At 46.5% G+C, this 27,867-nt stretch overlaps 1 protein-coding gene across 5 annotated transcripts; it reads right to left on the bottom strand.

Annotated features, from left to right (window-relative positions):
- Window positions 1-1,437: 1,437 nt before the first annotated feature.
- On the bottom strand, window positions 1,438-26,352 carry LOC144266950 (NACHT, LRR and PYD domains-containing protein 1b allele 2-like). 5 transcript variants are annotated; one of them, XR_013346511.1, is made up of 13 exons: window positions 26,067-26,352; window positions 22,710-22,781; window positions 22,188-22,256; window positions 19,557-19,613; window positions 18,549-18,625; window positions 16,623-16,687; window positions 12,277-12,500; window positions 10,576-10,826; window positions 7,003-7,131; window positions 5,612-5,753; window positions 4,575-4,616; window positions 3,295-3,713; window positions 1,438-3,057 (listed from the first exon to the last, which is right to left on the bottom strand). XR_013346511.1 is itself a non-coding variant. In XM_077820543.1 (12 exons), the coding sequence occupies exons 1-12, from the start codon at window positions 26,299-26,301 to the stop codon at window positions 3,457-3,459; spliced, it is 1,620 nt and encodes a 539-aa protein (XP_077676669.1). In that variant the 5' UTR covers window positions 26,302-26,352; the 3' UTR covers window positions 1,438-3,456. The 5 variants fall into 5 exon arrangements, 4 of the variants coding, with proteins under 4 accessions (XP_077676669.1, XP_077676670.1, XP_077676672.1 ...); XM_077820543.1 differs by having other exon boundaries at window positions 1,438-3,713; XM_077820544.1 differs by having other exon boundaries at window positions 1,438-3,713; window positions 22,710-22,769.
- Window positions 26,353-27,867: the final 1,515 nt, after the last annotated feature.

The raw sequence follows: 27,867 nt of genomic DNA, 5'->3' as shown, positions 1-27,867 counted from the left end.
TAGTTTCAGCACATCAGCTGACAGTCCCAAGGGGATCTCTGTGACCGAACCCGTCACACCCACATGGGTAACAAATATTTAATAACGGGCTCTTCAATCTAGCAGAGAAAAGTCTAACATGATCCAGTGGCTGGAAGCTGAAACTGGACAAATTCAGAAGGAAATAAGGTGTACATTTTAAACATTGAGAGTAATTAGCCATTGGAACAATTTACCAACTATCATGGTGGATTCTCCACTCTTAAAACAAGATTGGATGTTTGTTCTAAAAAAATCTGACTATATGATCCCATGGTCTCTTCTGACCTAGCTTAAACTACTGGGGGACTTGGAGGGTCAGCACTGCTCTGGGGGCCTAGAGTATCTGGGCCCACCATCCCAAGAAAAGGGGGACTAGACAGGGAGTCAACATTCTGGGAGTACGTCTGAGAAGCCAGACTGAGAGGCAAACTGTGGACATTCGGATCATAATTTACTGTTTGTATTACCGCACTGTCTGATAGCCCCAGTCATGGCCCATTGCTGTACAAACAGAACAGAAAGACAGTCCCTGCCCCCAAAGAGCTTGTGATCTAAAGTACAAGACAAGAGACAACAGGTGGATACCGACAGACAGATGGGGAAGTACAAGGAAACAATCCTGGAGAAATACTGGAAAGTGTTATGGGGAGTGACTTGAGCACAGCAGCCTAGCCACTGTCAAGTTTTATGTAAGCATCATGACAAAGGAGAGTTTTAAGGAGGGTTTTGAAGGAGGATAATGAGGTAGGTTTGTGAGTGTCTATGGGGAGCTCCTCCCGTGCACAAGGGAGACAACATGAAGGGAAAGGAATATTCCTCATGAAACGGTGGAGCTGTCCCTGTAGGAGAACGTGGAGCCTGAATGGAGTGAGTTCTTCGCAATGCTGGCAGAGAAGAAGGTATTCGTGTCAGTACCGATGGGAGCACTTTAGTAGAAGTGAATAGAGGGGCCTCCAGCACTGAAGAGAGAGATCCCAGGTGGCAAGGTCCTCTCCTGGAGCCCTATGCATTAACAAGATTGGCCCTGTTGTTTATCAGTGTGGGAGTGGGTGGTACCAAGATCGCGGGCACCATGATGATCTGCACCAGTGCCATCTGTACTGTGGAAGCCAGAATCACTGAGATGGTACCAGGTGGTACCTGAGATAATCCTAAATCCCCTGTTACAGTTCAGGGCACCTGCACCTCTGCTACCCCCTCATGGTCCACCAAGGGCATCCACTCTAGGCCCCCACCATCATCTCTTTTGGGCAGAGACCCATGTCTTCCTCCCCCCGCCCACCATCACCCCATCCTGATCAGGGTGTTCAGGCTATTCCCAGCAAGCACACTGCTTAAAAGGCCAGTGTCCACGCTTTGCTATCTCTCCAGAGGCTACGCCCATGCATTGCCCGCAGTTATGTTATCACACCGCTCTTTCTGAGCGAGCACATTTATTCTTAAGGTGAAAACATTACAGAGAAAACATATCAAACAATACAAGAACCTACACGCACACTAAAAGCTTACCAGAGGCCACCCATCTGTTTTATGGGGCCCTAGCAGATCAAGCCCTTCCAACCCTTCTGCAAGGACTGGAGTCTGGCTTGGACAGAAGGTCCTGTCTGTTTGCTGGATCAGGAAGAAGGCCCTGAGTCTGTTTAAACTCAGGCTATTTATCCAAAAGCCCTTTCTTTGTCTGTTGGTCTCCGGAGAACCTATTTGAACCAGTACTTGTGAGCCTCCCCTGCGAGGTGGAACCTTGTGGGTGGGGTTACAACCTGGCTGGCTTGCCTTAATCAACAACCACTGATTTTAGTTCCTGGAGGAGCTGGGATAGCACTTTTCCCTGGAGTAGAACACAATCATACATAAGCCATTCATTTAAAACAATGGACCTTATACTTCTTGTCACCAGAGGCAAACACCAGCCTGTGAACACAAAAGTCAGACTACATGATCACAATGGTCTCTCCTGGCCTTAACGTTGATGATCCATGAAATTCCCATCTCATTCACTACATGCCATCCAGCCCAGGCATCGATTTCACCAGACAAATATATACTGCTAAGGATGGTGTTGAGATTGTTGATGCTCCAGGGTGCCCAACTTTTGCCTTCCAAGAATGTGGAAGTTGGAAAAAACGAGCGGTTGATGTCAGTGTGATTGCTCAGGTGAGAAAGATTATTGGCCATGTGAAGAAAAGCCCTATACCCCCGTCAAATTCGATGAATAGTTTCGGTTGGAAAAAAAATTGATTAGACTTTTTGAATCAGAAACAGGTGTTCTGATTTCAAATTTGACCAATTCAAAACCAACATGGAAAACACCTGAAATAGCCGAATAGACTAAAACAAACAAAAATGGTTTCACGTTGACTCATAATGTTTCGGCCGCTTCTAAAATAATTATTTTCGATTCAACAACAGAAGGAAAGAAACTGTTTTCTGTTCAAATCGAACAGGTTTTATTTTGTTTGGATTTTTTGGTTCAGCCCCCAAGCCAGAAAATCCATCATTCGCTCTATTCTATTTGCAGTACCATGAGGCCTCCAGTCCCCCAGTGCTCATGTGACACCTTTGAGAGAGAGGCTTGTTGTCTGGAAAGTTTGTTCAATCAGTTCAGACCCCCTTGGCGCTTACATAGATTGGGTTTTCCACTCTCTGGATACAAAACTGCAAAAGCACAGGGAGTCCTTTGGACTCCAGGTGTTCAGTCAGTGCAAAGTACTGATATTCCAGCTGGGAGGGTCGATGCAAAGTACTAGTCATTCTAGTTGACAGCAGCAAAGGTGGCATCAGAAATGGCTCACTCACATTTCCTTAGCTACAGACCACTGGAAATAACTGGGGACCTTAGAGGACTTTAATCTCCCCAAACTGGGGGTCTGATTCTCAGCACACCCACCCCACAGGAGAGATTTAATATCATTTCTGTACGTTACCCTGCGATCAGTGAAGACACTTGAGCTCTTTGGTAGTTGGATCTGTTCGGGTGGATACTTTTGCCTACGCAGAAGTCTCAAAGGTGACTCCGAAGCACAGCAGACCAGACAGCTGAAGAAGTGGAGACTAAATAAGTGAGTAGCCAGCGGAGCATTTTCCATGAGGGAAACTTGACTTTGGAATTCACTCCCCCGAGTTCGGCTCAGGAAATAGAACCCAGGCAACCTGACTCCCAGCCCTGCCCCCTCACCAAACATTAAACCCCACTCGCCTTCCAGAGCCGGGAACGCTATCCAGGAATCCCAACTCCCACACCCTAGCTGTTCTCATCATGAGACAAATATTCACCTTAGCACAATAAGCTGGGTGTGTTAAGAAGCAGAGGACCTTAACCCGTAACAGAGTCAGCCGGGTGATGGACTCTGGCTGTTGGGCTGGTCATTTGGAATTGGGAGATCTTCAACCACATCCTGTCCCCGCACTAGAAGGTTGCTGCCCCCAAGGGACAATCTATATCCCCTCAAGCTCTTCCACTAGAGGTCTGTGCTTCTCCTTCAGTGCCTGGTAGAGCCGGTCCTTGCAGTCCTTGTCCCATTTAGGCACTAGCTCGTACAGCTTCCTCATCTTCTCCACGCTGGACCTCTCTGCTCTGATGCTCTGGATTTGCTCCAGGTCCAGAACGGGGCCATACAACGAATCCAGGATGCTATCCACTGCCATCACTCGCTGGATCAACCGTTCTCGGTGCTGGTTGACAAAATGCTCATCTAGGAAGGGGAGAGAGAGAAGGAACTGAGGTTTATCATGCTGTCTTTTAATAATCTTACATTTCCCAAATGAATGTCACCTTATTTAGTCTTGCAGCTAGATATAGAGGGACCTCTCACCCAGCGCTAACATGCAGCCATTTCTAGAGTGGGGTGCAACAGTTGGTAGCCACATAGCAGCACTGAGCAGAGATGCCTCTTCCAGCGCTGAAGTGTAGCCACCTCTCTTGTGGATCTTGACAGCTGTTTAACAGCTGCACATTTATGCCACACAACCCACGGACTAGATGGGGTTTAACGCTCTGTTTTCTGATCTTCTCACTGGAGGGCTCTGTCTGAGGGAAGAAATGGCCGTAGGTATAGAATCATAGAATCATAGAATATCAGGGTTGGAAGGGAGCTCAGGAGGTCATCTAGTCCAACCCCCTGCTCAAAAGCAGGACCCATCCCCAATTAAATCATCCCAGCCAGGGCTTTGTCAAGCCTGACCTTAAAAACTTCTAAGGAAGGAGATTCCACCACCTCCCTAGGCAACGCATTCCAGTGTTTCACCACCCTCCTAGTGAAAAAGTTTTTCCTAATATCCAACCTAAACCTCCCCCACTGCAACTTGAGACCATTACTCCTTGTCCTGTCCTCTTCCACCACTGAGAATAGTCTAGAACCATCCTCTCTGGAACTACCTCTCAGGTAGTTGAAAGCAGCTATCAAATCCCTCCTCATTCTTCTCTTCTGCAGACTAAACAATCCCAGTTCCCGCAGCCTCTCCTCATAAGTCATGTGTTCCAGACCCCTAATTATTTTTGTTGCCCTTCGCTGGACTCTCTCCAGGTACTGGAGCTGGAGTACATTTCTACTGACCTGTTTGAGTTTGGGCAGATGACACAGAAAGCGTCACATCCTCTGGAAGAGAGAGAGAAAAATGAGAAGTCAGACAGGAGATGGATCCAAAGAATCATAGACTTTAAGTTCAGAAGGGACCATTACGATCATCTAGTCTAGGGGTCTCAAACTCAAAGGACCATGAGGGCCACATGAGGATGAGTACATTGGCCCGAGGGCCGCACCACTGACCACCCCCACCCGCCCGCTGCCCCGGCCCTGCCCCCACTCCACCCCTTCCGTGAGGCCCCGCCCCTGCCCCACCTCTTCCCACCTCTTCTCTGCCCCCATTCCAACCCCTTCCCTGAAATCCCCACCCCAACTCCGTCCCCTCCCTGACCCCAGGGGGTGCAGGAGGGGTGCAGGGTGCGGCAGGGGGCTCAGGGCAGGGGGTCAGGGTGCCAGAGGGGTGTGGGGTGCAACAGGGGGCTCAGGGCAGGGGGTTCGGCTGCAGGACGGGTTCAGGGGGCGGGTCTGGCCCAGCGTGCACCAGGGGCAGGGCAGGCTCCCGCCCGCCTGCCCTGCCCCACGCTGCTCTGGGAAGTGGCCGGGACCTGAGGGAGGGGCGGGGGCACAGGGATCTGCGTGTTGCCCTGGCCACTCCTCCAGGCACCTCCCCCGAAGCTCCCATTGGCCAGGAACGGGGAACCTGAGGCAGAGGGCTGGGGGGGCGGAGGTGCCACGGGGAGCTGGCGGGCCTCAGAAAATAACTCCACGGACCGCGTGTTTAAGACCCCTGGTCTAGTCTGACCTCCTGCACAATGCAGGCCACAGAATCTCACCCACCCACTCCTGTAACAAACCCCTAACCTATGTCTGAGCTATTGAAGTCCTCAAATCGTGGTTTAAAGACTTCAAAGTGCAGAGACTCCTCCAGCAAGTGCCCCATGCTACAGAGGAAGGTGAAAAACTAAGATCCTATTCCAAGGTTTTGAACTAGCTATCAGCAGAAGTAGATTGGGGCACCAGGCACAAACCTCTCCCCTTGCCGTGATCTCCTGCTGAGCTGAGCCTACCTGGTCTCACATGTGCCTCCCAGATGGGCCCCTTGTTGATTTTCTCTGCCAAGCTGAACTCCAGTCCCCCCTGAATGTCCTTGGTGTAGATTTCCATAAACGACTGCAGACACTCTGCTTGGATGTTACAAAACTCCAGCTCCTGATTGAAAACAAATGAATTGCATTCAGGGCAACCCCCTCTTGAGCCAGCAAGGCTCAGAAAGGGGATAAGGTATGTTTATTAGAGCAGGTCAAAGAAGATTTTTAAATTGCAAAAACATTCTCCAGCCAGTCCTGTGTTTGGGGAAACTGAGGCACAAAGTCCACACAGCAGACAATGGCAGCGCTGGGAATAGAACCCAGAGGTCCTGAGTCCAAATCTCCTTCTCTAACCCACTAGACCCCACTCCTCTTCCACAGCTGACAATAGAACCCAGAAGTCTGGGCTCCCAGGGCCCCTGCTGTAACCCCATAGGCCCTACTCCCCCCTGGGCTGGGGAAAGAAGCCAGGAGTCCTGACTCCCAGGCTCCCCTGCTCTAAACAGTAGGCCTCACTCCTCTTCCAGAGCGGTGTTGACTAATATATGCTGGCTAGCATAAAAAAAAATCATAATAATATGTATTATCCATACCATATATATTAGTATGCATTACACACCAATAACATTAGCACAAATATTGCAACAGTGACGTAGCCTAAACTGGTCTATACCATAATCGTGTTCACTTATGCTACGTGTCCCATAACACCTTGCAGTAGCTGAAGTAAGCATTTGGCACAAACAGATAGGAAACTTGTCAGGATCAAGATACCCTTGTTTTATGTCTTAATACAAGCTAGGGAAGGACCTTTACCGACCAGTACCTGGAACGCTATCCAAAACCAAGAAAAGGAAGGAACAAAAGAAGTTAGGGGACTGGAACAAACTGATGGGTTGGACTTTAGTGAGCTCTAAAGAGATGTGTAGCCTGTCAGATCATATAAACAATACCTGCTGAAATGTGTAACTTTGAGGAGCACATCTTCTGTGCCAGGTGAATGTAACATCGCTGCGCAGACCGGCTCCTCGAAGACTGGGGTCGTACAGAGCCTTTTCCCTGTACCATACTAATAAGCCTGATTGACGTGGTTTATTTAGTCTCTTGAGTATATTTCATAGCGAAATAATGAACCAAGCCTGGTCAAGCAATTGACTAGACAAATTATCATCAACAGCTGGGACTAGATAGGAGTCCTGACTCACAGCGCCCCCTGTTCTGACTCGTTATAACATAATCCCCTATTAGGTGCAGGAACAAAATCCAAGAGTTTTAACTCCCAGTCTTCCGCTCTAACCACTCCCCATCAGGACAGAGAACCAGGATGTTTTTCCGGCCTCTATGGAAGAAAAGAGGATCATCTCACTTACCTTGGGTGTCACCTCTATGTTTGATTGACTGGACACAACATAATGAGAATCAAAGGTCAGGGGCTTATGGGTCTGAAGAGATGTCGACACCAGCCTTGATGGGCACTTCTTTTCATAGTCATCAACGGCCTGTAACATACAAGCACCATCCTTTATTGGAGCTACACAGAGAAAACACAACAGCGGCTGCCAAGTTCCCTTTTCCCTCCCACACAGCTGCCCTCCGAAAGAAGGGTCTTTGTTACTAACACCGAGAAAAGCTGTATCTTGCATTAAGAGGGCAGACTCCTCTCGGGTAAAGGTTAGTTTTATAATGAACTGGGCGAATAGTTTGCATCCATTAATTTCATATATTATTAGGATTAATTATTTGTATTATTGTAGCACCCAGGAACCCCAATCATGGGCCAGGACCCCATTGTGCCAGGTGCTGTACAAAGACAATCCCTGTCCCAAGGAACTCATTTCCCCTTGTAACAGGGACACCACCCCCAGAACATGCCTTCATGGCACGGGGTGGCCCTGTAGGCACCCCACCTTCAGTTCCCTCTCTTCAAGAACTCCACTGCTTCTTCCTCATGGCCACTAACACCCCTGCTTGGAGCTGGTTTATTGCACAGATTCATAGCTTCCAAGGCCACAAGGGAACACTTTGATCATCTAGTCTGACCTCCTGTGGCCTGCAATACACAGAACTGCCCTAAAATCGTTCCTGTTTGAACTAGAGCAGACAAGGTGGGTGAGGTAATATCTTTTACTGGACAAAAGATATGACCTCACCAGCCTGGTCTCTCTAGTATCCTGGGACCAACATGGCTACAACTACACTGCTTGACCGAGAGCAGATCTTTTAGATAAACATCACCCTCTCCATCCAGTGAGAAAGAATCCACTACAGCCCTTGGTAAGTTGTCCCAGGGGTTAGATACCCTCACGCTTAAACATTTACACATTACAGTCCCAACTCTGCTCTTCATGGCGCAGCCACTTCCAGCCCTTTTTAGCTAGAGTCTTTGCTGCCCCCAGGAAAAGATCCAAAACGCTCCCTGGGCTGGTCTTCTCTGTGGCTTGGAGACACCAGCAGACAAACCTCTGGTTCACTCCCATGCCACTACCTTACCTACACCAGAGGCCTAATTGAGTCACATGACCCACATCATGAGTATCTTCATTTTCCCCATTTGGGGAGAGGCGCTGAGATGGGGCTGAGATCCATCTCCTCTTAAAAGGCCAGCCACCCCAGGGCACACCTCTTTTTCTGATCAGAAATTTCCCACTGCAGATCATCATTTTCTCAGCAAACCATATGCAGAGGAACAAGAGCTTACTGGTGTGTCATAGTCTCTCCGATGGACAAAACTTCCTAACGGAGAGACCATCTGCTCTCCTCCAGTATGTGCTTGCCAAACAGGTGCTCTTCCATGCCATTCTGGAACACTCCCAAGTGTGACCTGGGAACCTCTTGGTGCCAACTGGCAGAAGACTCAGCAGGTGCATAGAGTTTTCCAGGAATCCTTTGGGTCAGATGTATGCCTATTTAGTTTACCAAGAGCCAGAAGCCCATTGGTCATCATAATCGTCAGGCAATGTATGCATGGACAATGCTTCAGGAATTAAGCATCTGTACTGAAAAGTTCTCTTCTTAAGGTATGCGAGTTAAGGCAGGTCACCAGAAGGTAATAAACATACTCATGTCAGGTTTCTCTCTCTCTCTGTCTAGTCAGCTTCACAGTGGAGGCCTATGTGCATTACTGAGCCTGATGTTAATGAGAAATTGCAAGTGCAGCAAGAGAGGAAAGCTGAGGGGAAAAACAAAAAACAGCTGGGGGGGCAGACTGTTTACAAGTAAAGACAACAGATTTTGGGAGTATAAAGAGGGGTACAGAGGTACAGCATGGATCCTTCACTGAAGAGGGGAATGGTCAGGGTGTTTGGTCGTATAAAAGCAGGGTCACAACCAAACTGGCAGGAGAATGCTGCGAAGACTTTGGGTGAGCTAAACTTCAACGGACAGTAAAGTATCTTGTTAATTAAGTCTAGGCTCTAGAAGGCAGCTGATGATTTTGCTTCACATGTAACCATCTGTCTCCAATACTTTTACTTGATACTTCTCAAATCTCTCTACTTTGCTAAATAAACTTGTACTCGTTTTCACTATGAACATATCTCAGCGCCGTGCATTAAGTGGAGCGGTGATCTGAGGTGGAACTGGTAAGCTGGTGCGTACTGCTTCTTTGGGAGCAGCAAATCTGAATACTGCAAGTGTTTCATTGGAACGGGGGCCGGACATTCCAGGAGAATGCTTGGAGGGCTCGAAGGGTGGAGTGTGCCTATAGCTAACCTGCAGAGAGAGCGTGTGGCCCATGTAGGCCTGAAAGGCAGTGCTTGTGTTGCTCGTGGAATTGGGGAGCTGACCCTGGCAGGCACAGACAAGACTTCCTCATGCTAAGCGCACATTGTAGTGAGATGCCTCACAAATCAGGGTACTCCCAGGAAGCCTGACAACAGGTTGATGAGATTGTCTCCCTGACGCCTGATAATCTTCACTTGCTCATCCGGGTATTCAGACACTGAGGAGTAGCAGGACCTGTTCCCAGACTTCTCCAGCTGCAGCGAACCATGAAGGGCCTCCACTCTCTTCCCCGACTCACCCTGCTCTGGCTTCTTGATGGCTTGCAGCACAATTGGTTGTTCTGGCATTTCAGGAACTTTTCTGCATGCTCCCCCTGCTCATGGGACTGCTTCTTCAAGAACTGGGCTGTGGGCCTCGAGGCCACTTCATGACTATCAAAGTAGTAGGACATGGAAAGGTAGACATAGCCAACATACAGCTCCAGATTCTCCATGAGGACAGCAGCAGCCTCACACTCCACGCAGAAGTTCCACCATGCCTGGGACTCCGTTTCTGAACCTATAAGATTATACTACAAAGGATCAGCAAGAACTTCTGGATAACCCAGGCTGCTGAAACAAGAACACCAACCCAGAAGTCCAAGTTTATTAATTTTTCATCATCATTTGCCATTAGACAGTTATCATTTTTAAAGCTCCTGAACTGGTTTATTTCAAAATCGGCTTGATGCTTCGGTCTCAGTGAGATCTACAGAACAAGCCAAGTTTGAAGTGTCTAGTTTAAGGTTATCTGAACACAATAAATCTGGGATCAAAACAGAAGGTGCATAAGCAACATACATTTTTTCACTGATAATCTATTAGGTCATTCTGGGTGACGTAACAAAATATTATTAATAATAATACCTAACTCTTATATAATGGTTTTCATCAGTAGATCTCAAAGTGCATTACACAGGGAAGTCTACATCATGATCCCCATTTTAAAAATACGGGGAAATTGAGGCACAGAGTGGGGAAGTGACTTGCCCAAGGTCAGCCAGCACACTAGTGTTAGAGCAGAGAATTGTTGGAGTGAAATGCACAGTGGCAGAAACTGGTCTTTAGAAACATGTTTCAGTGCACAGCTATCACACCAGCTGCATGCCTTGTGAATTATTCCATGCTCTCTGCTACAGGGTGGCTCACACCGCTTGTAGGTTGTAGCTGATTCTCAGTTACCTTGAACCGGGAGCGGTCGTTAGGGATGATGTAGAGGTGAAGAGTCGTCTTTGCCATCTTGAGTGCCCAGTAGAGCAGTACAATGGAGTGGATCAGAATTGGTGGTTTGGAGCGATTCCCCCAGACCACTCCATACAGGGAGAAGCTGGGGTTCTCCAGCACAGCATGGAACGGCCTCACTTGCATTGGCTTCTCCAGGGTCATCCCCTCCTCGATGAAATGGGCGATTTGCATCCGGGAGGTGTCAGCCCCTGTCAATAGGACACAAAGCAAATGATGCTCCATTAGCATGTTGTGATTTCTTGCTGTCAGAGAGGCCACGTATCCACCTGAATTCTGCAAACACCTATTCCTGCCCCCTCTACGGAAGCAGCTCTGGGGGCTACTTGGATTCTGATGCTGGCGCCAAATGTCCCCCCTTCCCTCTGCTCGGTCTGACCCCGCTCCCTGGGAGCTCCCAGCCTGCTCCCTTAGTTCCTGCTAGCCTGGGTTTGTATTTACTCCTGGACAGCCAAGCAGCTGCTGTCCAGTGTAGCACGGTCCGTATGTACAGATCCCTGAAATGGGAGAAGAGCCCTGTAGAATCTACACTCCAAGGGCTAAATCAAAACTCACAGTCCAGTCTTTCTACTCCAATCTGCCTTGGTAAATGACTCAAAGATCTATGGATGAAAAGCCCCGTATTAATAGTACTCAGTACCACATTCATGATCATGATCACAACCATGGTACTAGTCAAATTTGTTGCCATCAGTGTAAATAGGTTACAATAAAAATTAAAATTGTAACAATCAATATAATCCTGATTCAGACAGCAATTGTGACAGTGATCAGGACTGAAATTTCAATTAAGATTGTGGCAATGACTATAATTGTAATTATAGCTGTCATTTCCGTTCAGATTGCAATAATTACTAAAATTCTGATTACAGCTGTTGTTTCAGTTAAGATTATAATTATGGGTGTGATTAAAATTCAAGTAAAAATTATTATTTGATTATAATTGTGATTGATTAGGACTGCAACTATGGTTGTAAATATGATTAACATAGCCATTGGGATTGCAGTAATATTTCTGATAGTGTCTGATAGGGTCACAACTGTGACCCTCGTCATGATAGCGATTATGCATTGTGATTAAAGGTGGGCGAAAAACATATATTTTAGTTTGTTGGAATTTTGAAAGTAAAAAAAAAATTGTTTCGGATGGAATGAAACATTTTGTTTCAGTTTCGACCATTTTTAAAGGATTTTGAACTTTTAAAAATAAAATGAAAGGAAATTTGGAAACAAACAAAAAAAAAACACATGAAAAACCAAAAAAAATTATTTTCAAAAACGTTAAAATAAATCATTTCAATTTTTTTCATAATTTTTTGTTTTGGGCTCCCCCCAGCACAAAAAAAAAATAATTCGGGGGGGAGGGACAAAGATTAGTGAAACTTTTTGGTGTTGCCAAATCTACAAAGGTTAATGCACAGAATTTTGCCCCGCTCTAGCTGTGAGGAATGGCCAATTAATATTAATACACCTATATTTGCGATAGGTATGATTGGGATTACAATTATTACTTTTCTACCTTGCCTCTGAAACACATGAAAAGAGGGAGGCGAACAGTTCTGTCTGGGGCACATGGTTTGGGCTCCACCTCCCAGTTCTCGTTAAGGTGTCAAGTCCAGTTATTGCCCTTGGCTACCGTACCTCTGAGACACAGGAAGTGCGGGAGGTGAATGGCTGCCACGGCCCCGGCCGGTTCTGCCTGGATGCTGAACAGAGGGCCAGCGATCATCCATTTAGGAGTGCTCCACACACTCAGATGCTGATCCCAGAAGCCGTATCTGTATTGGACAGTAACGGCTGCCCTCGCCTCAAACCCCAGTTCGGTTTCAGAGCAACGGAACAAGCCTGCCCCGGGGAGGTGAACCCTGCACAGTGCGGGGAGGGAAAAAATAAAAGAACAGATGGAACCAGCCCACATTTCCTGGACTAACTCGGTTGCTCTCATAAGAACTGTAGCGAGGCAGAGTGGCCTCCCTCCAAGGCTGACAGGGGGAACCACTCCCCATCCTCTGGTGGGCAGAGCCAGGCAGGGCCGCCCCCTCATGCCAGAAACAGAGGGGCAGAACAGGAAGCATAAGAACCGGGGCCTCCAGCTCAGTTGGCCGGAGCCAGGGAAGGAGTCGGACTTGCTGCTGGGCCCGGGACCAGGGACCAAGCTGTACCAACCCCTGCCCTTTGAGCAGGACGCTGAGGGAGGGAAAACTGCGGCGGCTGCCGTTGGCTGAATACCCTGAGGAGCCGCCAGGATTGCCACTGGAGGAATAACCCCAGGAGCCGCCGGAACTGCCGGCTGCCGAGTACCCCAAGGAGACTGAGGACCTGCAAGCAATTGAGCCCTACGAACAGGTAGGGGTAGGAAGTAGCCCAGGGAAACCAGACATTAGTCTACAAAAAGAAAAGGAGGACTTGTGGCACCTTAGAGACTAAGAAATTTATTAGAGCATAAGCTTTCGTGAGCTACAGCTCACTTCATTGGAAAGCTTATGATCAAATAAATTGGTTAGTCTCTAAGGTGCCACAAGTCCTCCTTTTCTTTTTGCGGATACAGACTAACACGGCTGCTACTCTGAAACGAGACATTAGTCTGGCTGTGTTGCTGAAACCACAGTCAGCATGTTTCAGTAGAACCCCCGCTGACCCACTGGAGGGACCACTCGCCACTGGTAGGGTGCTGGACTGGGACCCGGTGCAGTAGAGTGGGCCCGGGTCCCCCTACTGCCAACCCCACCCCGGGGTGGCAGCCTACTCAATTTAGGCCGGATGGCTTGTCTGTGTTTACTGTAGATTGCTACTGCTCTGCTCCACCCAGAGGGCTTGAGCCTGATTGTTTGCTGTCTGCCCAGCCAGGGAGCTGGGCTAAAAGACTGCCCGCTCTGCTGCCCTGCCAAAGGAGCCAGGGCCCTAGACTCTTTTCTGACCCTTACCACACTAATCCCTTGTCAGTTGGCTATCGGCTGCTAGGTGGCGTAGCAAGGCGGAGTGGCCTCCCTCCAAGGTTGACAAGGAGGAACCACTACAAGAACATAAGAACGGACATACTGGGCCAGACCAACGGTCCATCTAGCCTAGCGTCCTGTCTTCTGATAGTGACCTGTACCAGAGGCAATGAACAGAACAGGGGCAATTGCAAATGATCCATCCCATCACCCAGTCCCCGCTTTGGGCAGTTGGAGGTTTAGGGACATTCAGAGCAGGGCTGTGTCCCTGACTCTCTTGGCTAATAGCCATTGACAGACCTATCCTCCACAAAATTATCTGATTTTTTTTTACCCCAGTTATACTTTTGGGCTTCACAACATCCCCTGGCAACAAGTTCCACAGGTTGACTGTGCGTTGTGTGAAGAAGTTTCCTTTTGTTTGTTTGAAGCCTGCTGCCTATCACTTTCATTGAGTGACGCTTGGTTCTTGCGTTATGTAAAGGGGTAAATAACACTTTCATCACACCATTCAGGATTTTACAGACATCTATTATATCCCCACTTAGTCATCTCTTTTCTAAGGTGAACAAGCCCAGTCTTCTTAATCTCTCCTCATATGGAAACTGTTCCAAACTCCTCATCATTTTCGTAGCCCTTTTCCATACCTTTTTGAATTCTAATATATCTTTTTTGACATGATGCAACAAGAACTGCATGCAATATTCAAGGTGTGGGCCTACCATGGATTTATATAGTGGCATTGTGATATTTTCTGTTTTATTATCTATTCCTTTCCCAATGGTTACTACCATTCGGTTAGCTTTTTTGACTGCCATAGCACACTGAGCAGATGTTTTCAGGGAACTACACACACTGACTTCAAGATCTCTTTCTTGAGTGGTAACAGCTGATTTAGACCCCTTCCTTTTGTATGTATTGCTGGGATTATGTTTTCCAATGTGCATTGCTTTGCACTTATCAACATTGAATTTCATCTCTCATTTTGTCACCCAGTCAAGTGAGCTGTAGCTCACAAAAGCTCATGCTCAAATAAATTGGTTAGTCTCTAAGGTGCCACAAGGACTCCTTTTCTTTTTGCAAATACAGACTAACACGGCTGTTACTCTGAAACCTGAGATCCCTTTGTAACTTCGCAGTCACCTTTGGACTTATCTTAAGTAATTTTGTATCATCTGCAAATTTTGCCACCTCACTGTTCACCCCCCCTTTTCCAGATCATTTATGAATATACTGAACAGTACAGGACCCAGTACAGATCCTTGTGGAACCCCACTGTTTATCTCTCCATTGCGAAAACTGATCATTTATTCCTACTCTTTGTTTCCCGTCTTTTAACCAGTTACTGATCCATGAGAGCTCTTTCCCTGTTATCCCATGACTTCTTAATTTGCTCAAGAGCTTTTGGTGAGAGACCTTGTCTAAGGTTTTCTGAAAGTCCAAGAACACTATATTGACTGGATCATCCTTGTCCACGTGCTTGTTGACACCCTCAAAGAATTCTAACTGATTGGTGAGGCGTGATTCCCCATGTTGACTCTTCCCCAACATATCATGTTCACCTATGTATCCGATAATTCTGCTCTTTACTATAGTTTCAATCAATTTGCCTAGTACTGAAGTTAGGCTTACCAGCCTGTAATTGCCAGGATCACCTCTGGAGCCTTTTTTAGAAGTAGGCGTTACATTAGCTATCCTCTGGTAGAGGCAGATTTTGGCGATAGATTACATATCACAGTTAGTAGTTCTGCAGTTTCATATTTGAGTTCCTTCAGAACTCTTGCATGAATACAGCCTGGTCCCAGTGACTTAATACTGCTTAGATTTCAGCTTGTTCTAAACCCTCTTCTATTGACACATCAATTTGGGACGGTATTTCAGATTTGTCACCCAAAAAGAACAGCTGTGAGGTGAGTGCCTCCCCCACATCCTCTGTAGTAAAAACTAATGCAAAGAATTCATTTAGCTTCTTTGCAACAGCCTTGTCTTCCTTGAGTGCTCTTTTAGCACCTCGGTCGTCCAAGGACCCCACTGACTGTTTGGCAGGCTTCCTGCTTCTGATGTACTTAAAAACAATTTTGCTGTTAGAATTTGAAGAGCAACTAGCTAAGGACACAAAAACTTTCTTGGCCTGCTTTATTATACTTTTACACTTGACTTGCCAGACTTTTTAGTTTCCTCAGAAGGATTTAACTTCCAGATTTTAAAGGATGCCTTTTTGCCTCTAACCATCACTTTTACTCTGCTGTTTACAAATGGTGGCATTTTTGGTCCTCTGGGTTTTGTTTGTTTCTTTGTTTGGGGTTTTTTTATTTTTATTATTTGGGGGTATACATTTAGTTTGAGCCTCTATTATTGTGTTTTTAACATAGTCTCCATGCAACTTGTAGGCATTTTACCCTTATTCCTTTTAATTTAACGAGCTTCCTCATTTTTGTGTAGTTCCCCTTTTTGAAGTTAACTGCTAGTGTGGTGGGTTTCTCTGGCATTTCTCCCCCTACAAGGATGTTAAATTTAATTACATAATTATATTATGGTTGCTATTACCGAGCAGTTCAGCTATATTAGCCTCTTGGACCACATCCTGTGCGCCGCTTAGGACTTAATCAAGAATTGCCTCTCCCCCGGTCGGTCCCACGAAGCAGTCATTTACGGGGTCTAGAAATTTTATCTCAGCCTCCTGTGCTGAGGTGACGTACCCAGTCAGTAAGGGGGTAGTTGAAATCCCCCATTATTATTGCGTTTTCTGCCTTTGTAGCTTCTCTAATCTGCCTGAGCCTTTCACAATCACGGTCACCATTCCTGTGGTTATTGCCATGTATCCCTCGATAATTTCACTGCTTATTTAATTGACACACCGAAAGCCAGAAGAACCTTGTCTAGGTCACCGTTCCCTCGGGGGCAAATAAATGGGGTTTAGCGCCAGTGAGAATTTTATTGTGAAATTCTCTAGTGTGGAGAAGGTCTCAGGTGCAATAGGAGCTGGCCTGTGCACACAGACAGAGACGCCTGCAGAGGGGGTGACTTCAACCTCCCAGCCCCAGTCCTCACCTGTACGTCTCCTGGTTCCCATCTGTGCCCCGAACAGTCTCAGGGTGTATTTCTTCTGGAGGATCCTAAAACACAGGAATTGGCATTAACTCAGCATCACTGGGGATTTCCCACTTCAGAGCTCTTGTGAGGAGGAAATCTTGTCTGCTGTAGCCTAGTATTCAGCTGGGAGCTGTTGCTGTGGCCTGGGACCCTTGCAGTGCATTTGGCAGAGAGGACTCAGTGATCAGCTGAATTCCAGCTCCACGGTCGGATGCTTCCCAGGTGACCAAGATGCCCCAGGTCACAACTACGATGCCTGGTTATCTTTAGCTAGTTGAGGTGGGATCCTCTCTGACAACCGTCAGGTGTGATCACACTCTGGATTGCAGGAAGAGAGGTTCTGTAGAGTCATGAATCGTCTCTCTAAGCTACCGGCTGCACTGAGGTGGGTGAGATAAACACCTCTGCCAGGAGAGATGGGACTACTCCGGATCGATTCAGTCATTCAATCCAGGGCTCAGCTATTCCCTTAGTTACATGAATATCTCCCACTGAAGCTAAGAAGAGCTGCATGTAAACAACTGATTTGGCCTCTGACCTGCATTTGGCCAGACTCCTGATGTAAAAACAGGCTCTGTTACAAATAGCACAGCAGACACCAAAAGATGAAGGGAAATGGTGTGTGCACTGCCCATTCTGATGATGCATTATGAGAGAGATCTGAAACCCAGCATTTAATAAATGCAACTGACATGATCCCTTTAGACGTGCTTGAAGGGGACAGAGGGTTTCCAACCCCGCTCTCCCCAGTCTACATTCTGATCATCTAGCAGACAAAGGCACAATGAGATCCAGTGGCTGGAACCTGAAGCTGGACAAATTCAGACTATACATAAGGCCTCTGGAATAACTACTGACCTAGGGGTGTGGTGAATTCTCCATCAACTGCAATCTTTCCCTCAAGACTGGATGTCTTCTAAAAGCTACACTCTAGTGCAAACAGAAGTTATGGGCTTGATGCAGGAATTACTGGGTTAGGGTCTCTGGCCTGGGTTATGCAGGAGGTCAGACTAGATGATCAGAATGGTCCTCTCTGGCCTTAAAAAAAATCTGTGAATCTATGACATTACAGGCTCAGGCTAAGTCTACACAGCAGCGGGGGCCTAAAAAGTAACACTGTGGCAACACAGGCTAGCCCGAATACAATCTCGCCCAAGCTCCGCGGCCACATGACCATTTTGGGGCATGAGCTGAAGCAGAGCCAGTATGCGTCCGTCCACCGAGCTGAAAATCACACCGCCCAGCTGCTGTGTAGACGTACCCCAACAGACAGACACTGACAAAGGCACACGGGGAACACGTCTTCCTTGCAAAGACAAGGTGTTGTATTAACTTGGGTTAGCCGACAGGTAAAAACAGCGGCAAACACACAGTACCTCGGCTTTTAAATCAGGTTAGTAGCTCACGTTGAAGCCTACAGGGCAGCCAGGGTTGAACGTGAGCTGCTGATCTGAATCTAAAGCTGAATGGCCATATCTACGCTGCTATTTTAACCCGAGTTGAACGCTCTTTGTTCTGTGGTCCATGGCTGGAGCTCTACCGTAATACACCTAATAAATAACATACAGAGTCCAGCACAATGGGGTCCTGGTTCATAACCCCGGCTCCTACAGGCTACCGTAATACACCTAATAAATAACAGTAATTAAGAATTTCTGCCGTGAAGACATATCCTTAAATAGTTTCCGATTCCTCCATTTGCCATCACCTGACTGGCCCACCAGGCACAATCCCGCCTAAATAAACTTTCTCTGATCTAAACAGTGGAGGTGTTAGAATACCCCTGGCTCAGCTCCGAGGGTGAAATCACAGCCAGAAACCACAGAGAAGGGAAAGAGACTGACGGAAATGAGCAAGGGGAAAAAATTACACCTAATCCCTTACCTCCTCCCTGGGACACAGTTTGCATTTGTCCGTTCCCCAGCTGTCCCCAGTGGGATCCTCCTTCCTGCTTTGTTTTCCTGCAGCAGACAGGGAGATATTATTTCAAGTAACACATTCTGCAGGGGATTAGTTTTTCAGTGCCATTGGGGTTTTTTGGGGTTGGTGAAAAGCAAATGAGACCAGAGCACAGGCAGATTCTGCAGCCTGGAGGATATTAAAAATTTAAAAAAAAAAAATGTAGGTAGAGATTAGCTAAACAAAGAGACAAAGGGAAAGGGAACAGGGGAGCGGGTGATGGAGGAGGGTGTGAGGAGCAGAGGTGAAAGCAAGCTGGTCCGGTCCAGTCCGGCATACCGGTCAAGAGCCAGTACGCCGTGATGGGACGGGACCGGCTTCCCCAAGCTGGCGCTTTAAAGGGCCCGGGGCTTCCTGCAGCCGCCGGAACCCCTGGCCCTTTAAAGCGCTTCCAGAGCCGCTGGGGTAGCGGCGGCAGGGCTCCGGCGGTGATTTAAAGGGCCCGGAGCTCCGCTGCGGTAGCAGTGGCCACAGCTCGGGGCCCTTTAAATCGCCCCTGAGCTCCCAGCCGCCTCTGCAGCTGGTAGCTCTGGGGTGATTTAAAGGCCCCAGGGCTCCCAGGCACAGCCGGAGCCCTGAGGCCTTTAAATCTTGATTTAAAGGGCCCGGCCCCGCCTCTTCCGGTTGAGGCCACGCGCCCCTGCTCAGGACTCCGGAGTACCGGTAAGTCCTTTAAGTTACTTTCACCCCTGGTGAGGAGCAGATGTGGAGGGGAAGAGAGCGTGAGGGAGAGATTGGAACCAACAGCCAATCAGTGCAGGGAAGAAAGGCAGCCTGATGACGGTGCCAGCAATCAACAGATTAAATCCAGCGCGGCTAAAGGGGGACGTTGTGCGGATGGTCCAAGCAGCAGGCCAAGGCAGCATCTGGATTCTATCCACTCAGGCCCCTCAAATTACCCCACTTCGCCCGGTCAATTTCAGCCTCACTCACCTGCAGCTTCGGCCTTGGAGCCAGTGAAGGAAAGATGCCTCTTCATGAAGGCAATCGCTGGGGAGTGTGGAATTACAGTATGAATAAATCAATATGAATATCTAACGCAGGTCCCTAGCACCCTTTGGCCCAGAGTGCTTCTCACAGGTAAGAACACAGGATTCATCTAGCCTAGTGTCCTCTGGCAGTGGCCAGCATCAGGTGCACCTCCAGAGGCAGGTGTAGGAACCCTGTAGTCGCAGATGTTGGATAATCTGTCTCCCACATAGGTCTCATCCTGGTCTCTAATAGAGACTGGCTTAAACCCTGAAGCAGGAGGCTCAATATCCCCTGCAAAATATATATCATTAGGAATTATGCTAACTCGGGATATTCTTGTGATCCATATGAATAGATCTTAAATCCCTTCTTGAATCTTGTTAAATTCTTGGCCTCAGTGACTTCCTGTGGCAGTAAGTTCCACCAGCTAATTACACCTTATATGGAAAGGATTTCATTTCATCGGTTTTGAATTGGCCATCTTCCAATGTCATCGAATGGCCCCTTGTTCTTGTGTTAGGAGGAGAGGAGAACTGAAGCTCCTGATCTCTCTTCTCCATGCCCTTTGTAATTTTACATATTTTTATCATGTCCCCTCTTATTCAATTCCTTTCTAATGTAACAATCCCTGTCTTTTCAATCTCTCTCCATAGGAGAGTTTTCCCAGCTCCCTGATCATTGTTATCACCCACCTGTGACCCCCACTCTACTCCTGCAATATCCCTTTGGAGATGGGGTGCCCAGGACTGCACAAAGTATCCCCAATGAGGCCACACCATTGGTTTATATAAAGGCATTATGAATCTGGCTAAATCTGGAGCCACCCCACTGAAGTCAATTGGGTTAGGGAGAGATTCTGATCTCAGCAACCCTGGTGTAAATCCAGAGGGACTCGGCTGAAATTAATGAGGTTAGGGGCAGCTTCTGATCTCACTTATCCTGGTGTAAATCCAGAATAACTATCTTGATCTCACTGGAGCCAAAGCCAGATTTACACTGGGGTAACGGAGATCAGAAGCTGGCCTGAAGTGTTTATTTCCTGTGAGGGTCTCTCACCAACCTGTTACAGTAAGAAAAAAGAAAGTGAACATGCAGTAAAACCGTATTCCAGATGAGGCATGTCTATATGTATATGTGAAGGAACTATGATTCTTGTGCATGCAGAAAATATTATTCACCCATACACTGAAACGTAACCACCTCTGGGGTGGGGCATATCAGCTGGATAGCAGCCATTCCACACAGAGATCATCCACCCAACACTGAAATGCTCTTTAAGTTGCATGTTTTGGAAGGAAAAGGGGAATGAAATTTAGCACCTACTCCAGGAAGCCAACCCCAGGTTTTGCTTTCCTCTATCAACCCTGTAGCCTATAAGGCTACCTTGCTTACCTGTATCTCCTTTCTTATAGTTTTGATTGTTTGTTTTATTATAATAAGTTTATAGATGTATATTAAAGTAGTTTGGCTGTAACACAAGAGACCTACAGGCCACACCCTATATGTTATGCGAAGGCAAAGTTAGGTCCCAGACATATGTATGCTTTCACCTAGATAGATAGTGATAAGTTAAAGCATAAGGTCCATATATGGTAGCGACCTTTAACTTAGATAGATAAAGGATGCGTTGAAGCAGGGGGGCATAGGGGCTTTCCGAAGTTCATGCCCTCTGTAAACAGGTACACCACAAGGAAAGAACCGAAATAACCAGGAGAACAAAAATAACAAAGGTGTGAATGATCTAATGTCATTAATATGTACGTAAATGTCATCAATACGTACACACATACCAGCCTATGGAGTAAGTGTACCCCAACATTTTGGTGGGTGAGGAAACTAAGTTTGGACATAGGAGGGCTCAAGCACCCATGTCCTATAAAAGGGATGACACACCATGCTACAATACACCATTATCTAATATAATCTAAGTGTCTACGAATCTAAGCTTCAGGCATCTTTCTTAGTTTATTAGTCTGTTAGTTAAGTGAAATTCTAAGTCAGCTTCAATAGCTCTTAGAAGAAGGTGGAGCTAAGATCTGCACCTCCCACTCAAAAGAATTGAAGAACCCGAGGCGAGGCTGGTCCTTGGTCTCTTATAACCAGGTCATCCAGGAACGGTGTGAGTATATTAATCAAAAACTTTATAGTATATAATATCATATGTATATTTAAAATAATAGTATCGCATTTGTAACTCTGGTTATGTTACCATTTGATTACTATTTGATTATAATTCCTTTTTATCTCAGTAAAAGTCTTTAAGACTATATTGGTCTCGGTGTGAGCGTCTTGTCATGCCCCCGAGGGTCCTGTGCATATTCTGTGTAGCCAGATTCTGGGACAAGAACCTTGTTATCTTCTGATCAGATTGATTAGCGAGCCTATAACCCATACTATCCAAATTAATAATATTAACCTCCTAAAATCAGACAACAACCCCCATGTGGCCCCTCCCTGAGGGGAAAAATCAAACAGGCCCAAACCCCTGCAATGACTTAGGTCCGACATACAGCCCTGAGGCTGTCACGGTCCATCACAGCAGTGAATTTCCCCCAGGGCCCCTGTCATCACCCTGAGCGATTCTCAACTCACCAGATGCTAGCGTCCCTCCTTCACCAGGGGGAATCTCATCGCCTGAATGCATGAAGTGGCTCTTTGGTCCTAAAGATAAGAGAGAGAAGAGGAGTTCTCCATGGAGAGGTACTAGAGAGTTGGCTTCCCAGATCAGAGGAGAGCGCACTAACCCTGGAGTAAGAAAAGGAGTACTTGTGGCACCTTAGAGACGAACAAATTTATTAAAGCATAAGCTTTCGTGAGCTACAGCTCACTTCATCGTATGCATACAGTAAATAAATTTGTTCGTCTCTAAGGTGCCACAAGTACTCCTTTTCTTTTTGCGGATACAGATTAACACGGCTGCTACTCTGTAACCCTGGAGTGACGCTCTTCTAGCCCCCCAACACCCAGACAGACAGAGAGGGAGACAGCCAAAGATTAGCATTACATGACAGACACACAGCTCTGTAAGATACTCCGGTACCTCCACCATGAGCTTGGGATAAAGAGATACAACAGACCACAGGGCCAGATTTTCGTGTGCTCAGCACAACTCACCTGAATCTCCTGCTTTAGTGCAAGTGGATGGCTTCTGCGCTTGTTGTGGGTGGCTGGAAGCTGTGGGAGAGACTTAGGAGAGAGTGAATTTGAAAGGTAAAAACAGGCCAGGACTAGAGATGGATAAAAAATTTTCATATGACTTTTTGTCGGCCCCCCAAAAAATATATATATATTCAGCTTCAGGCCACACCAAAATGTTCTGTGAATTGGTATCAGTTTGGCTGACTTGTTTATTTAGAAAAAAAACCTTTAAAAAGAAACTCCAAAGAAATCTGAAATATTTCACGTTGACATATTGGAAACATTTTGATTTTTCACTTCAAAACAAAACTTTTTGTGTCCAGCATCCTTTAATTTTTTTTTTTTTAAGCAATCAAAAAACGCTTTAAAACAGCCAAAAGTGAAACAAAGTTTCAAGTCAAAACAAACCTAAAATGAACATTTTTACATTTTTGGGGTTGCCATTAATGTATTAAATTTTCAGTTTGATGCAAAAGGAATCCCCCAGCCCCGATTTTTCAGAATTTTTCAGTAACCTCCCCCCCACCCCAAAAAAACTATTTTTCCACACAGGTCCAGAATAACCTGAGATCTTTAGGAACAACACTAGATCAAGTCTGCCCCTAGTAGTTGGTTTATATCAGTTATGTTTCCAAGGCTCTGCAAGGAGAAAGAAGGGAAACTTCCTTGCTGCCTGGTGCTGTCAAATCAGTTCTCCATTCACATGGATAATAGCTGTTTACACTGCTGATGATGATAAAGCAGATAGTTTCTCAAAAAAGAAAAGGAGGACTTGTGGCACCTTAGAAAGTAACAAATTCATTTGAGCATAAGCTTTCGTGAGCTACAGCTAACTTCATCTGTCACCTGAGCAGCGGTGTCAATTACAACACAAAGCAAGACGGGGCACTTCAAGCTTTAAGAGCAGAAGGAAACAAAAGCTTAAGATAAGGAGGAATGAGCTAAAGGAAGGAATCTTTAAAACATCTGCAAAAAGAAAAGGAGTACTTGTGGCACCTAACAAATTAATTTGAGCATAAGATTTCGTGAGCTACAGCTCACTGTGGTCATATAATTTTGGCAGGCTATTCTCTAGTTCCACTGACCCTCAGCCCCCACAATCCACTAGACCAGTAGCTTCCCTTTACTAAGTTCCACTCGGATTCGTCTGAATAAGGACTGAGCAAAATGAGAGTTAGAGTGTCAGCCACTGAGAACTGAAATCTCACTTGTATAACATTTGCTACAAAAGAGGAAATACTCCTATACATGCAGGCAGGGTGGATAAAAATCAATGATTTTAAAAAAAATAAAATTTAAAAAAATCGGATGTTTTTGATAAAATGCTTTCTGAAGAAAAAACCTATCTAAAGATAGTTTTAATTGAAATATCTTTGAGCTATAATGTATCTTATCATGGAAGAGGGATTATAAATTTTAATTTTATAGTATGAGACAATATATTCATATAATGTTTTAGAAAAGTTTTGTAAATGAGTTCCAATAGTTCATGGATTAGGGAACCAATCTTATGGGGTTCCACAGGCTTCTGTATAGATTATTTAGGTTACTCTTTCTATCTACCCACTGAGACTCAGTGCTCAGTCTGGAAGATACCGTCAGAGATGCTTAGTTTTGCAGTTCTCAAACTGTGGATTTGTGTCTCCAGGGGTAACATGCTTGTTAATGGCAAAAATGTTTTTAAATAAATAAATATATAGAGGTGAGAAATAACAGACCTCAACTCTATTGTCCCTCTGCAAATTTGTGTGCACAGAGTCAATCCCTTACCTCTCTCTAAAAGTGCAAAGTTTCAAAAAGTTCAATGAATAGAAGATTGTTGGGGGCAGAATAGATCTGGACAAGGAGAAGAAGTCTGGAGAGAAATGTGAGAAGCGAGGGACATATGCTTGTTTTGTTAAAATATTGTATGTCTGATGTTGAAGAAAAAATCCAGAATACTTAACTTTGTTGTTTTAGTTAAATAAAACAATTTAAATGTCTGTCTGATGGTGTTCTCCTCCTAATACAGCATGGCAAAAAAATCCTCCAAATATTGATTAACCTGTTGAATTGGAGATAGTTCACCTCCCAATGACTTCATAAATATCTGCTTCAATTACCTTTGGTAAATGAAATAACCAAACAATCATTCATTTTCTCATATGGCTGTAAAACTCATCTGAAAAGTTTTCAAAATAAATCACTTAAAAAATGTACAGTGTGTACCTTCTAAAAATGAAACCTACACCTATCTCTGAGTTGTGAAGAATATGTATTAAGGTTATAACAACCAACCAGAATGCACTTTTGTGTAGAAAGCCATGATTAAATGGAATCTTCCTGACTAGTGATTTAAATCAATTTGATTTAAATCAAATCCACCCTGCATGCAGGGCCCCTATCCTGATAGGACAGCAGGCTGGTTTTGTGGTTAAGGAACTAGCAAAGGGCCCTCGAAATCTGGGTTACATTTGCAGTTTGGCCACAGACCCATGTGAAATTTGGGGAAAGTCACTGACTGTCTGGGCCTCTGATCCCCATTATTAACCTCCCATTCTCTGCCCTGTCTGTTTAGATAGGAAATTCTCTGGGGCAGGGATTGTCTCTCAGCGTGTCTGTCCAGGGCCCAGCACAACTGCCCCGCCCCCAATCTCCATCAGGGTTTGGGCAGCACCCCTGCTCTCAAGTGAATAACCCATACTCACAAGCATCATGGGAAAGTGGAATTCTGGAACAGGCAGAAGAAGGCTGGATCATGGGAGCTGTTACTCATTTGACCTTTCCATCCACAGCTCTCCCACTCTCTGCCCTTACACAGACAAGTTCTCCCATAAGGCCATGCAAAAAAAAAGTCAGCCAGGCTCAGGGCACTCTGGAATCACAGGTGCCAACTTTTACGCGGTAAATAAGCACCCCGACTTTCACAATAAGCCAAAAATCAAGCTAACCCCATTTCAAAACAAGGCCAAAACAAGCCAATCCCTAAGAACCCCAACACTCTATGTGACTAGATCCCCCCAGGGTGCAGTCTGAGACTGGGGTGGGCCCACTGTGCACCCCGACTCTCTCCCCCCCTTGCTCCTGCTTGCTGGGAGCCAATCAAAAAAGAAGAAGCCACAAGCAACAAGTTACAAGCCAAAAACCAGCTAACAAGCAACTCACCAGCCAATTAAGCCAAAAACAAGCCAAATTTCTGCATTTGTTTTGTGTGGGTTTGGCATGTCTGTCTGGGATGTTTGCCCATAAACCACTGCACCTGGGCCATGGGGGCCTATCAGCTAACCCTGTAGAAGATGTATGTGCATGTGTTGTAACTCAAGTGAAGAGCAATCGAGACAGCTCTCGATTTACCTTTCCGGAGTCTGGCTTCAACATCTTCCAGGACTTTCAGAACCACTTTTGAGTCCCCTCTGCAGTGTCTGAGCAGCAGGTCGGTTAGGGCTGCTGGGTCAGCTGGTGTTACGGGGATGGGCTCAGATCCCCTCTCCAGCAGGACTTCACTCAGCTTATCCTTGAACCCCTCCAACTCCTCCTTGCCCAGGGCTTTCAGCTTCCTCAGCAGGTCACTTCTCCCAGGGGCCTCCATGCAGCTTCCTGGTCAGCAGAGAGAGTCAGGAAACTGCAGTTCAGTGCTGAGTGCCACGGGAAGCAAAGAGATTGTTGCCCCCTGAGAAGTGGGAAGGACTCAGGCTGCAGGAGACCGCCCCATTACACCACACACCCTCCAACACTTCCTGATTCCTGCTCTTTTAGTGAGATCACCCTGTCCAATCAGGGTGCTGGTTAGGTGGCAATTTCGCCTCTGTATTGCCTGTCACTGTACTCACATCTGACATCCCCTGTCCAGAGATCAGTGTGGTGTTTCTCTCTCTCTCTCTCCCAAATATGCCTGGTTTGGATCACAGCTGTTTAACTGACTGTGCCGTTATAGATACGAGGATTTAATCAGCAGACTGGGGGACACATTCTAACCTCAGCGGAGGAGTCACTCTGGATTTACACCAGGATCACTGAGATCAGAATCCAGCCCTGACTGTACTGACTGCATTAGAGTCACTCTGGATTCGCAGCCGGGTAACTGAAACCATAATCAGGTCGTGACTATTACCTTTAGTGGAGTCACTCCAGATTTACACTGGAGTAACTGAGATCAGAATCGGGCCCTGCTTCCATTGACTTCAGCGGGGTCGCTCTGGATTTACACCAGGGTCACTGAGATCAGATTCGTGACAACTGCATATTTTTTAAGCACTCTGCATAAGTTACCGAGTTAATTGGCCCACACTACACCCCTTTGAGGTAGATCAATATCATTAACCTCATTTTGCAAATGGGGAAACTGAGGTAGAGAGAGAGGGGAAGTGACCAAGGTCACACTGCACGTCAGTAACAAAGCTGGTCTTCGAACCCAAGAAGTCCTGCTTCCTAGCACCACATTTGTCTCTGTTCTGGAGAACTTTTAAAAACGATGGGCCACCCCACCGGCTCTGTTGCTGTCTCTGTCGCTGAGCACTAAGCTATACTCGGGGAGACACTGGAGAGAATTAGCTAGTGTGTGGATTCACAGGGTGCAATGGGGGGGGGGGTGTTGTAAGGCACTGAAAGAGTTAACTATACTAACTCAGTACCAGGCTGCCTGTAATAAAGCTCTGATCTCTGTGCCCCTTGTTCCTGCCTGTGCCACAACACGACGGGCGGTTGGAACTGAATGGACCCCATCTCTCCAGACAGAGAGAGGCAATGGAAAAGGAATAAAGGAGGAGAGATGAAGTGAGAGTCCTCTGCAGTGTGAGGGTTTGTGGTCCTCACCTTTGAGCACCCAAGCAGCCCCCAGAAAAGGCTGAGCAGGAAGAAGACAGAGGAAGGCCCAGATCCGCAAAGGTTTGAGGCACCTAATTCCCACTGATTTGCGTGGGAGTTTAGCACCTTTGAGAATCTGGGATGAAATCCCCCTCCAGCTTGTATAGGGAGACAAAATAAGTCCCTTGGGACATGCCTCTGCAGTGAAACAGGGCTGCAAACCCAAAGCCAGAAACAGCCGCATTTTGGAGATTGGGGAAAGGGCTGTGCGGGGCGAGAGAAGCCACCGCTGCCTTAAAGGAAGACCTAGCAGGGGGAGGGGAATTAGAGCAGAGAGCTTGTAACTGGAGAG

Source organism: Eretmochelys imbricata, chromosome 6 (assembly GCF_965152235.1).
Source record: "Eretmochelys imbricata isolate rEreImb1 chromosome 6, rEreImb1.hap1, whole genome shotgun sequence".
NCBI lineage: Eukaryota > Metazoa > Chordata > Testudines > Cheloniidae > Eretmochelys > Eretmochelys imbricata.
Note: the sequence above shows the minus strand (reverse complement) of the source record. Positions and strands in the feature narration are given on the sequence as shown.

Coding starts and splice junctions, on each gene's coding strand:
- LOC144266950 (XM_077820543.1), bottom strand. CDS start 26,301: ATGGAGGCCCCTGGGAGAAGTGACCTGCTGAGGAAGCTGAAAGCCCTG. Junction 19,614..22,187: donor AGGAGGGACGCTAGCATCTG/GTGAGTTGAGAA, acceptor CACACTCCCCAG/CGATTGCCTTCATGAAGAGG. Junction 7,132..10,575: donor ACGACCGCTCCCGGTTCAAG/GTAACTGAGAAT, acceptor TGTATGTTACAG/GCCGTTGATGACTATGAAAA.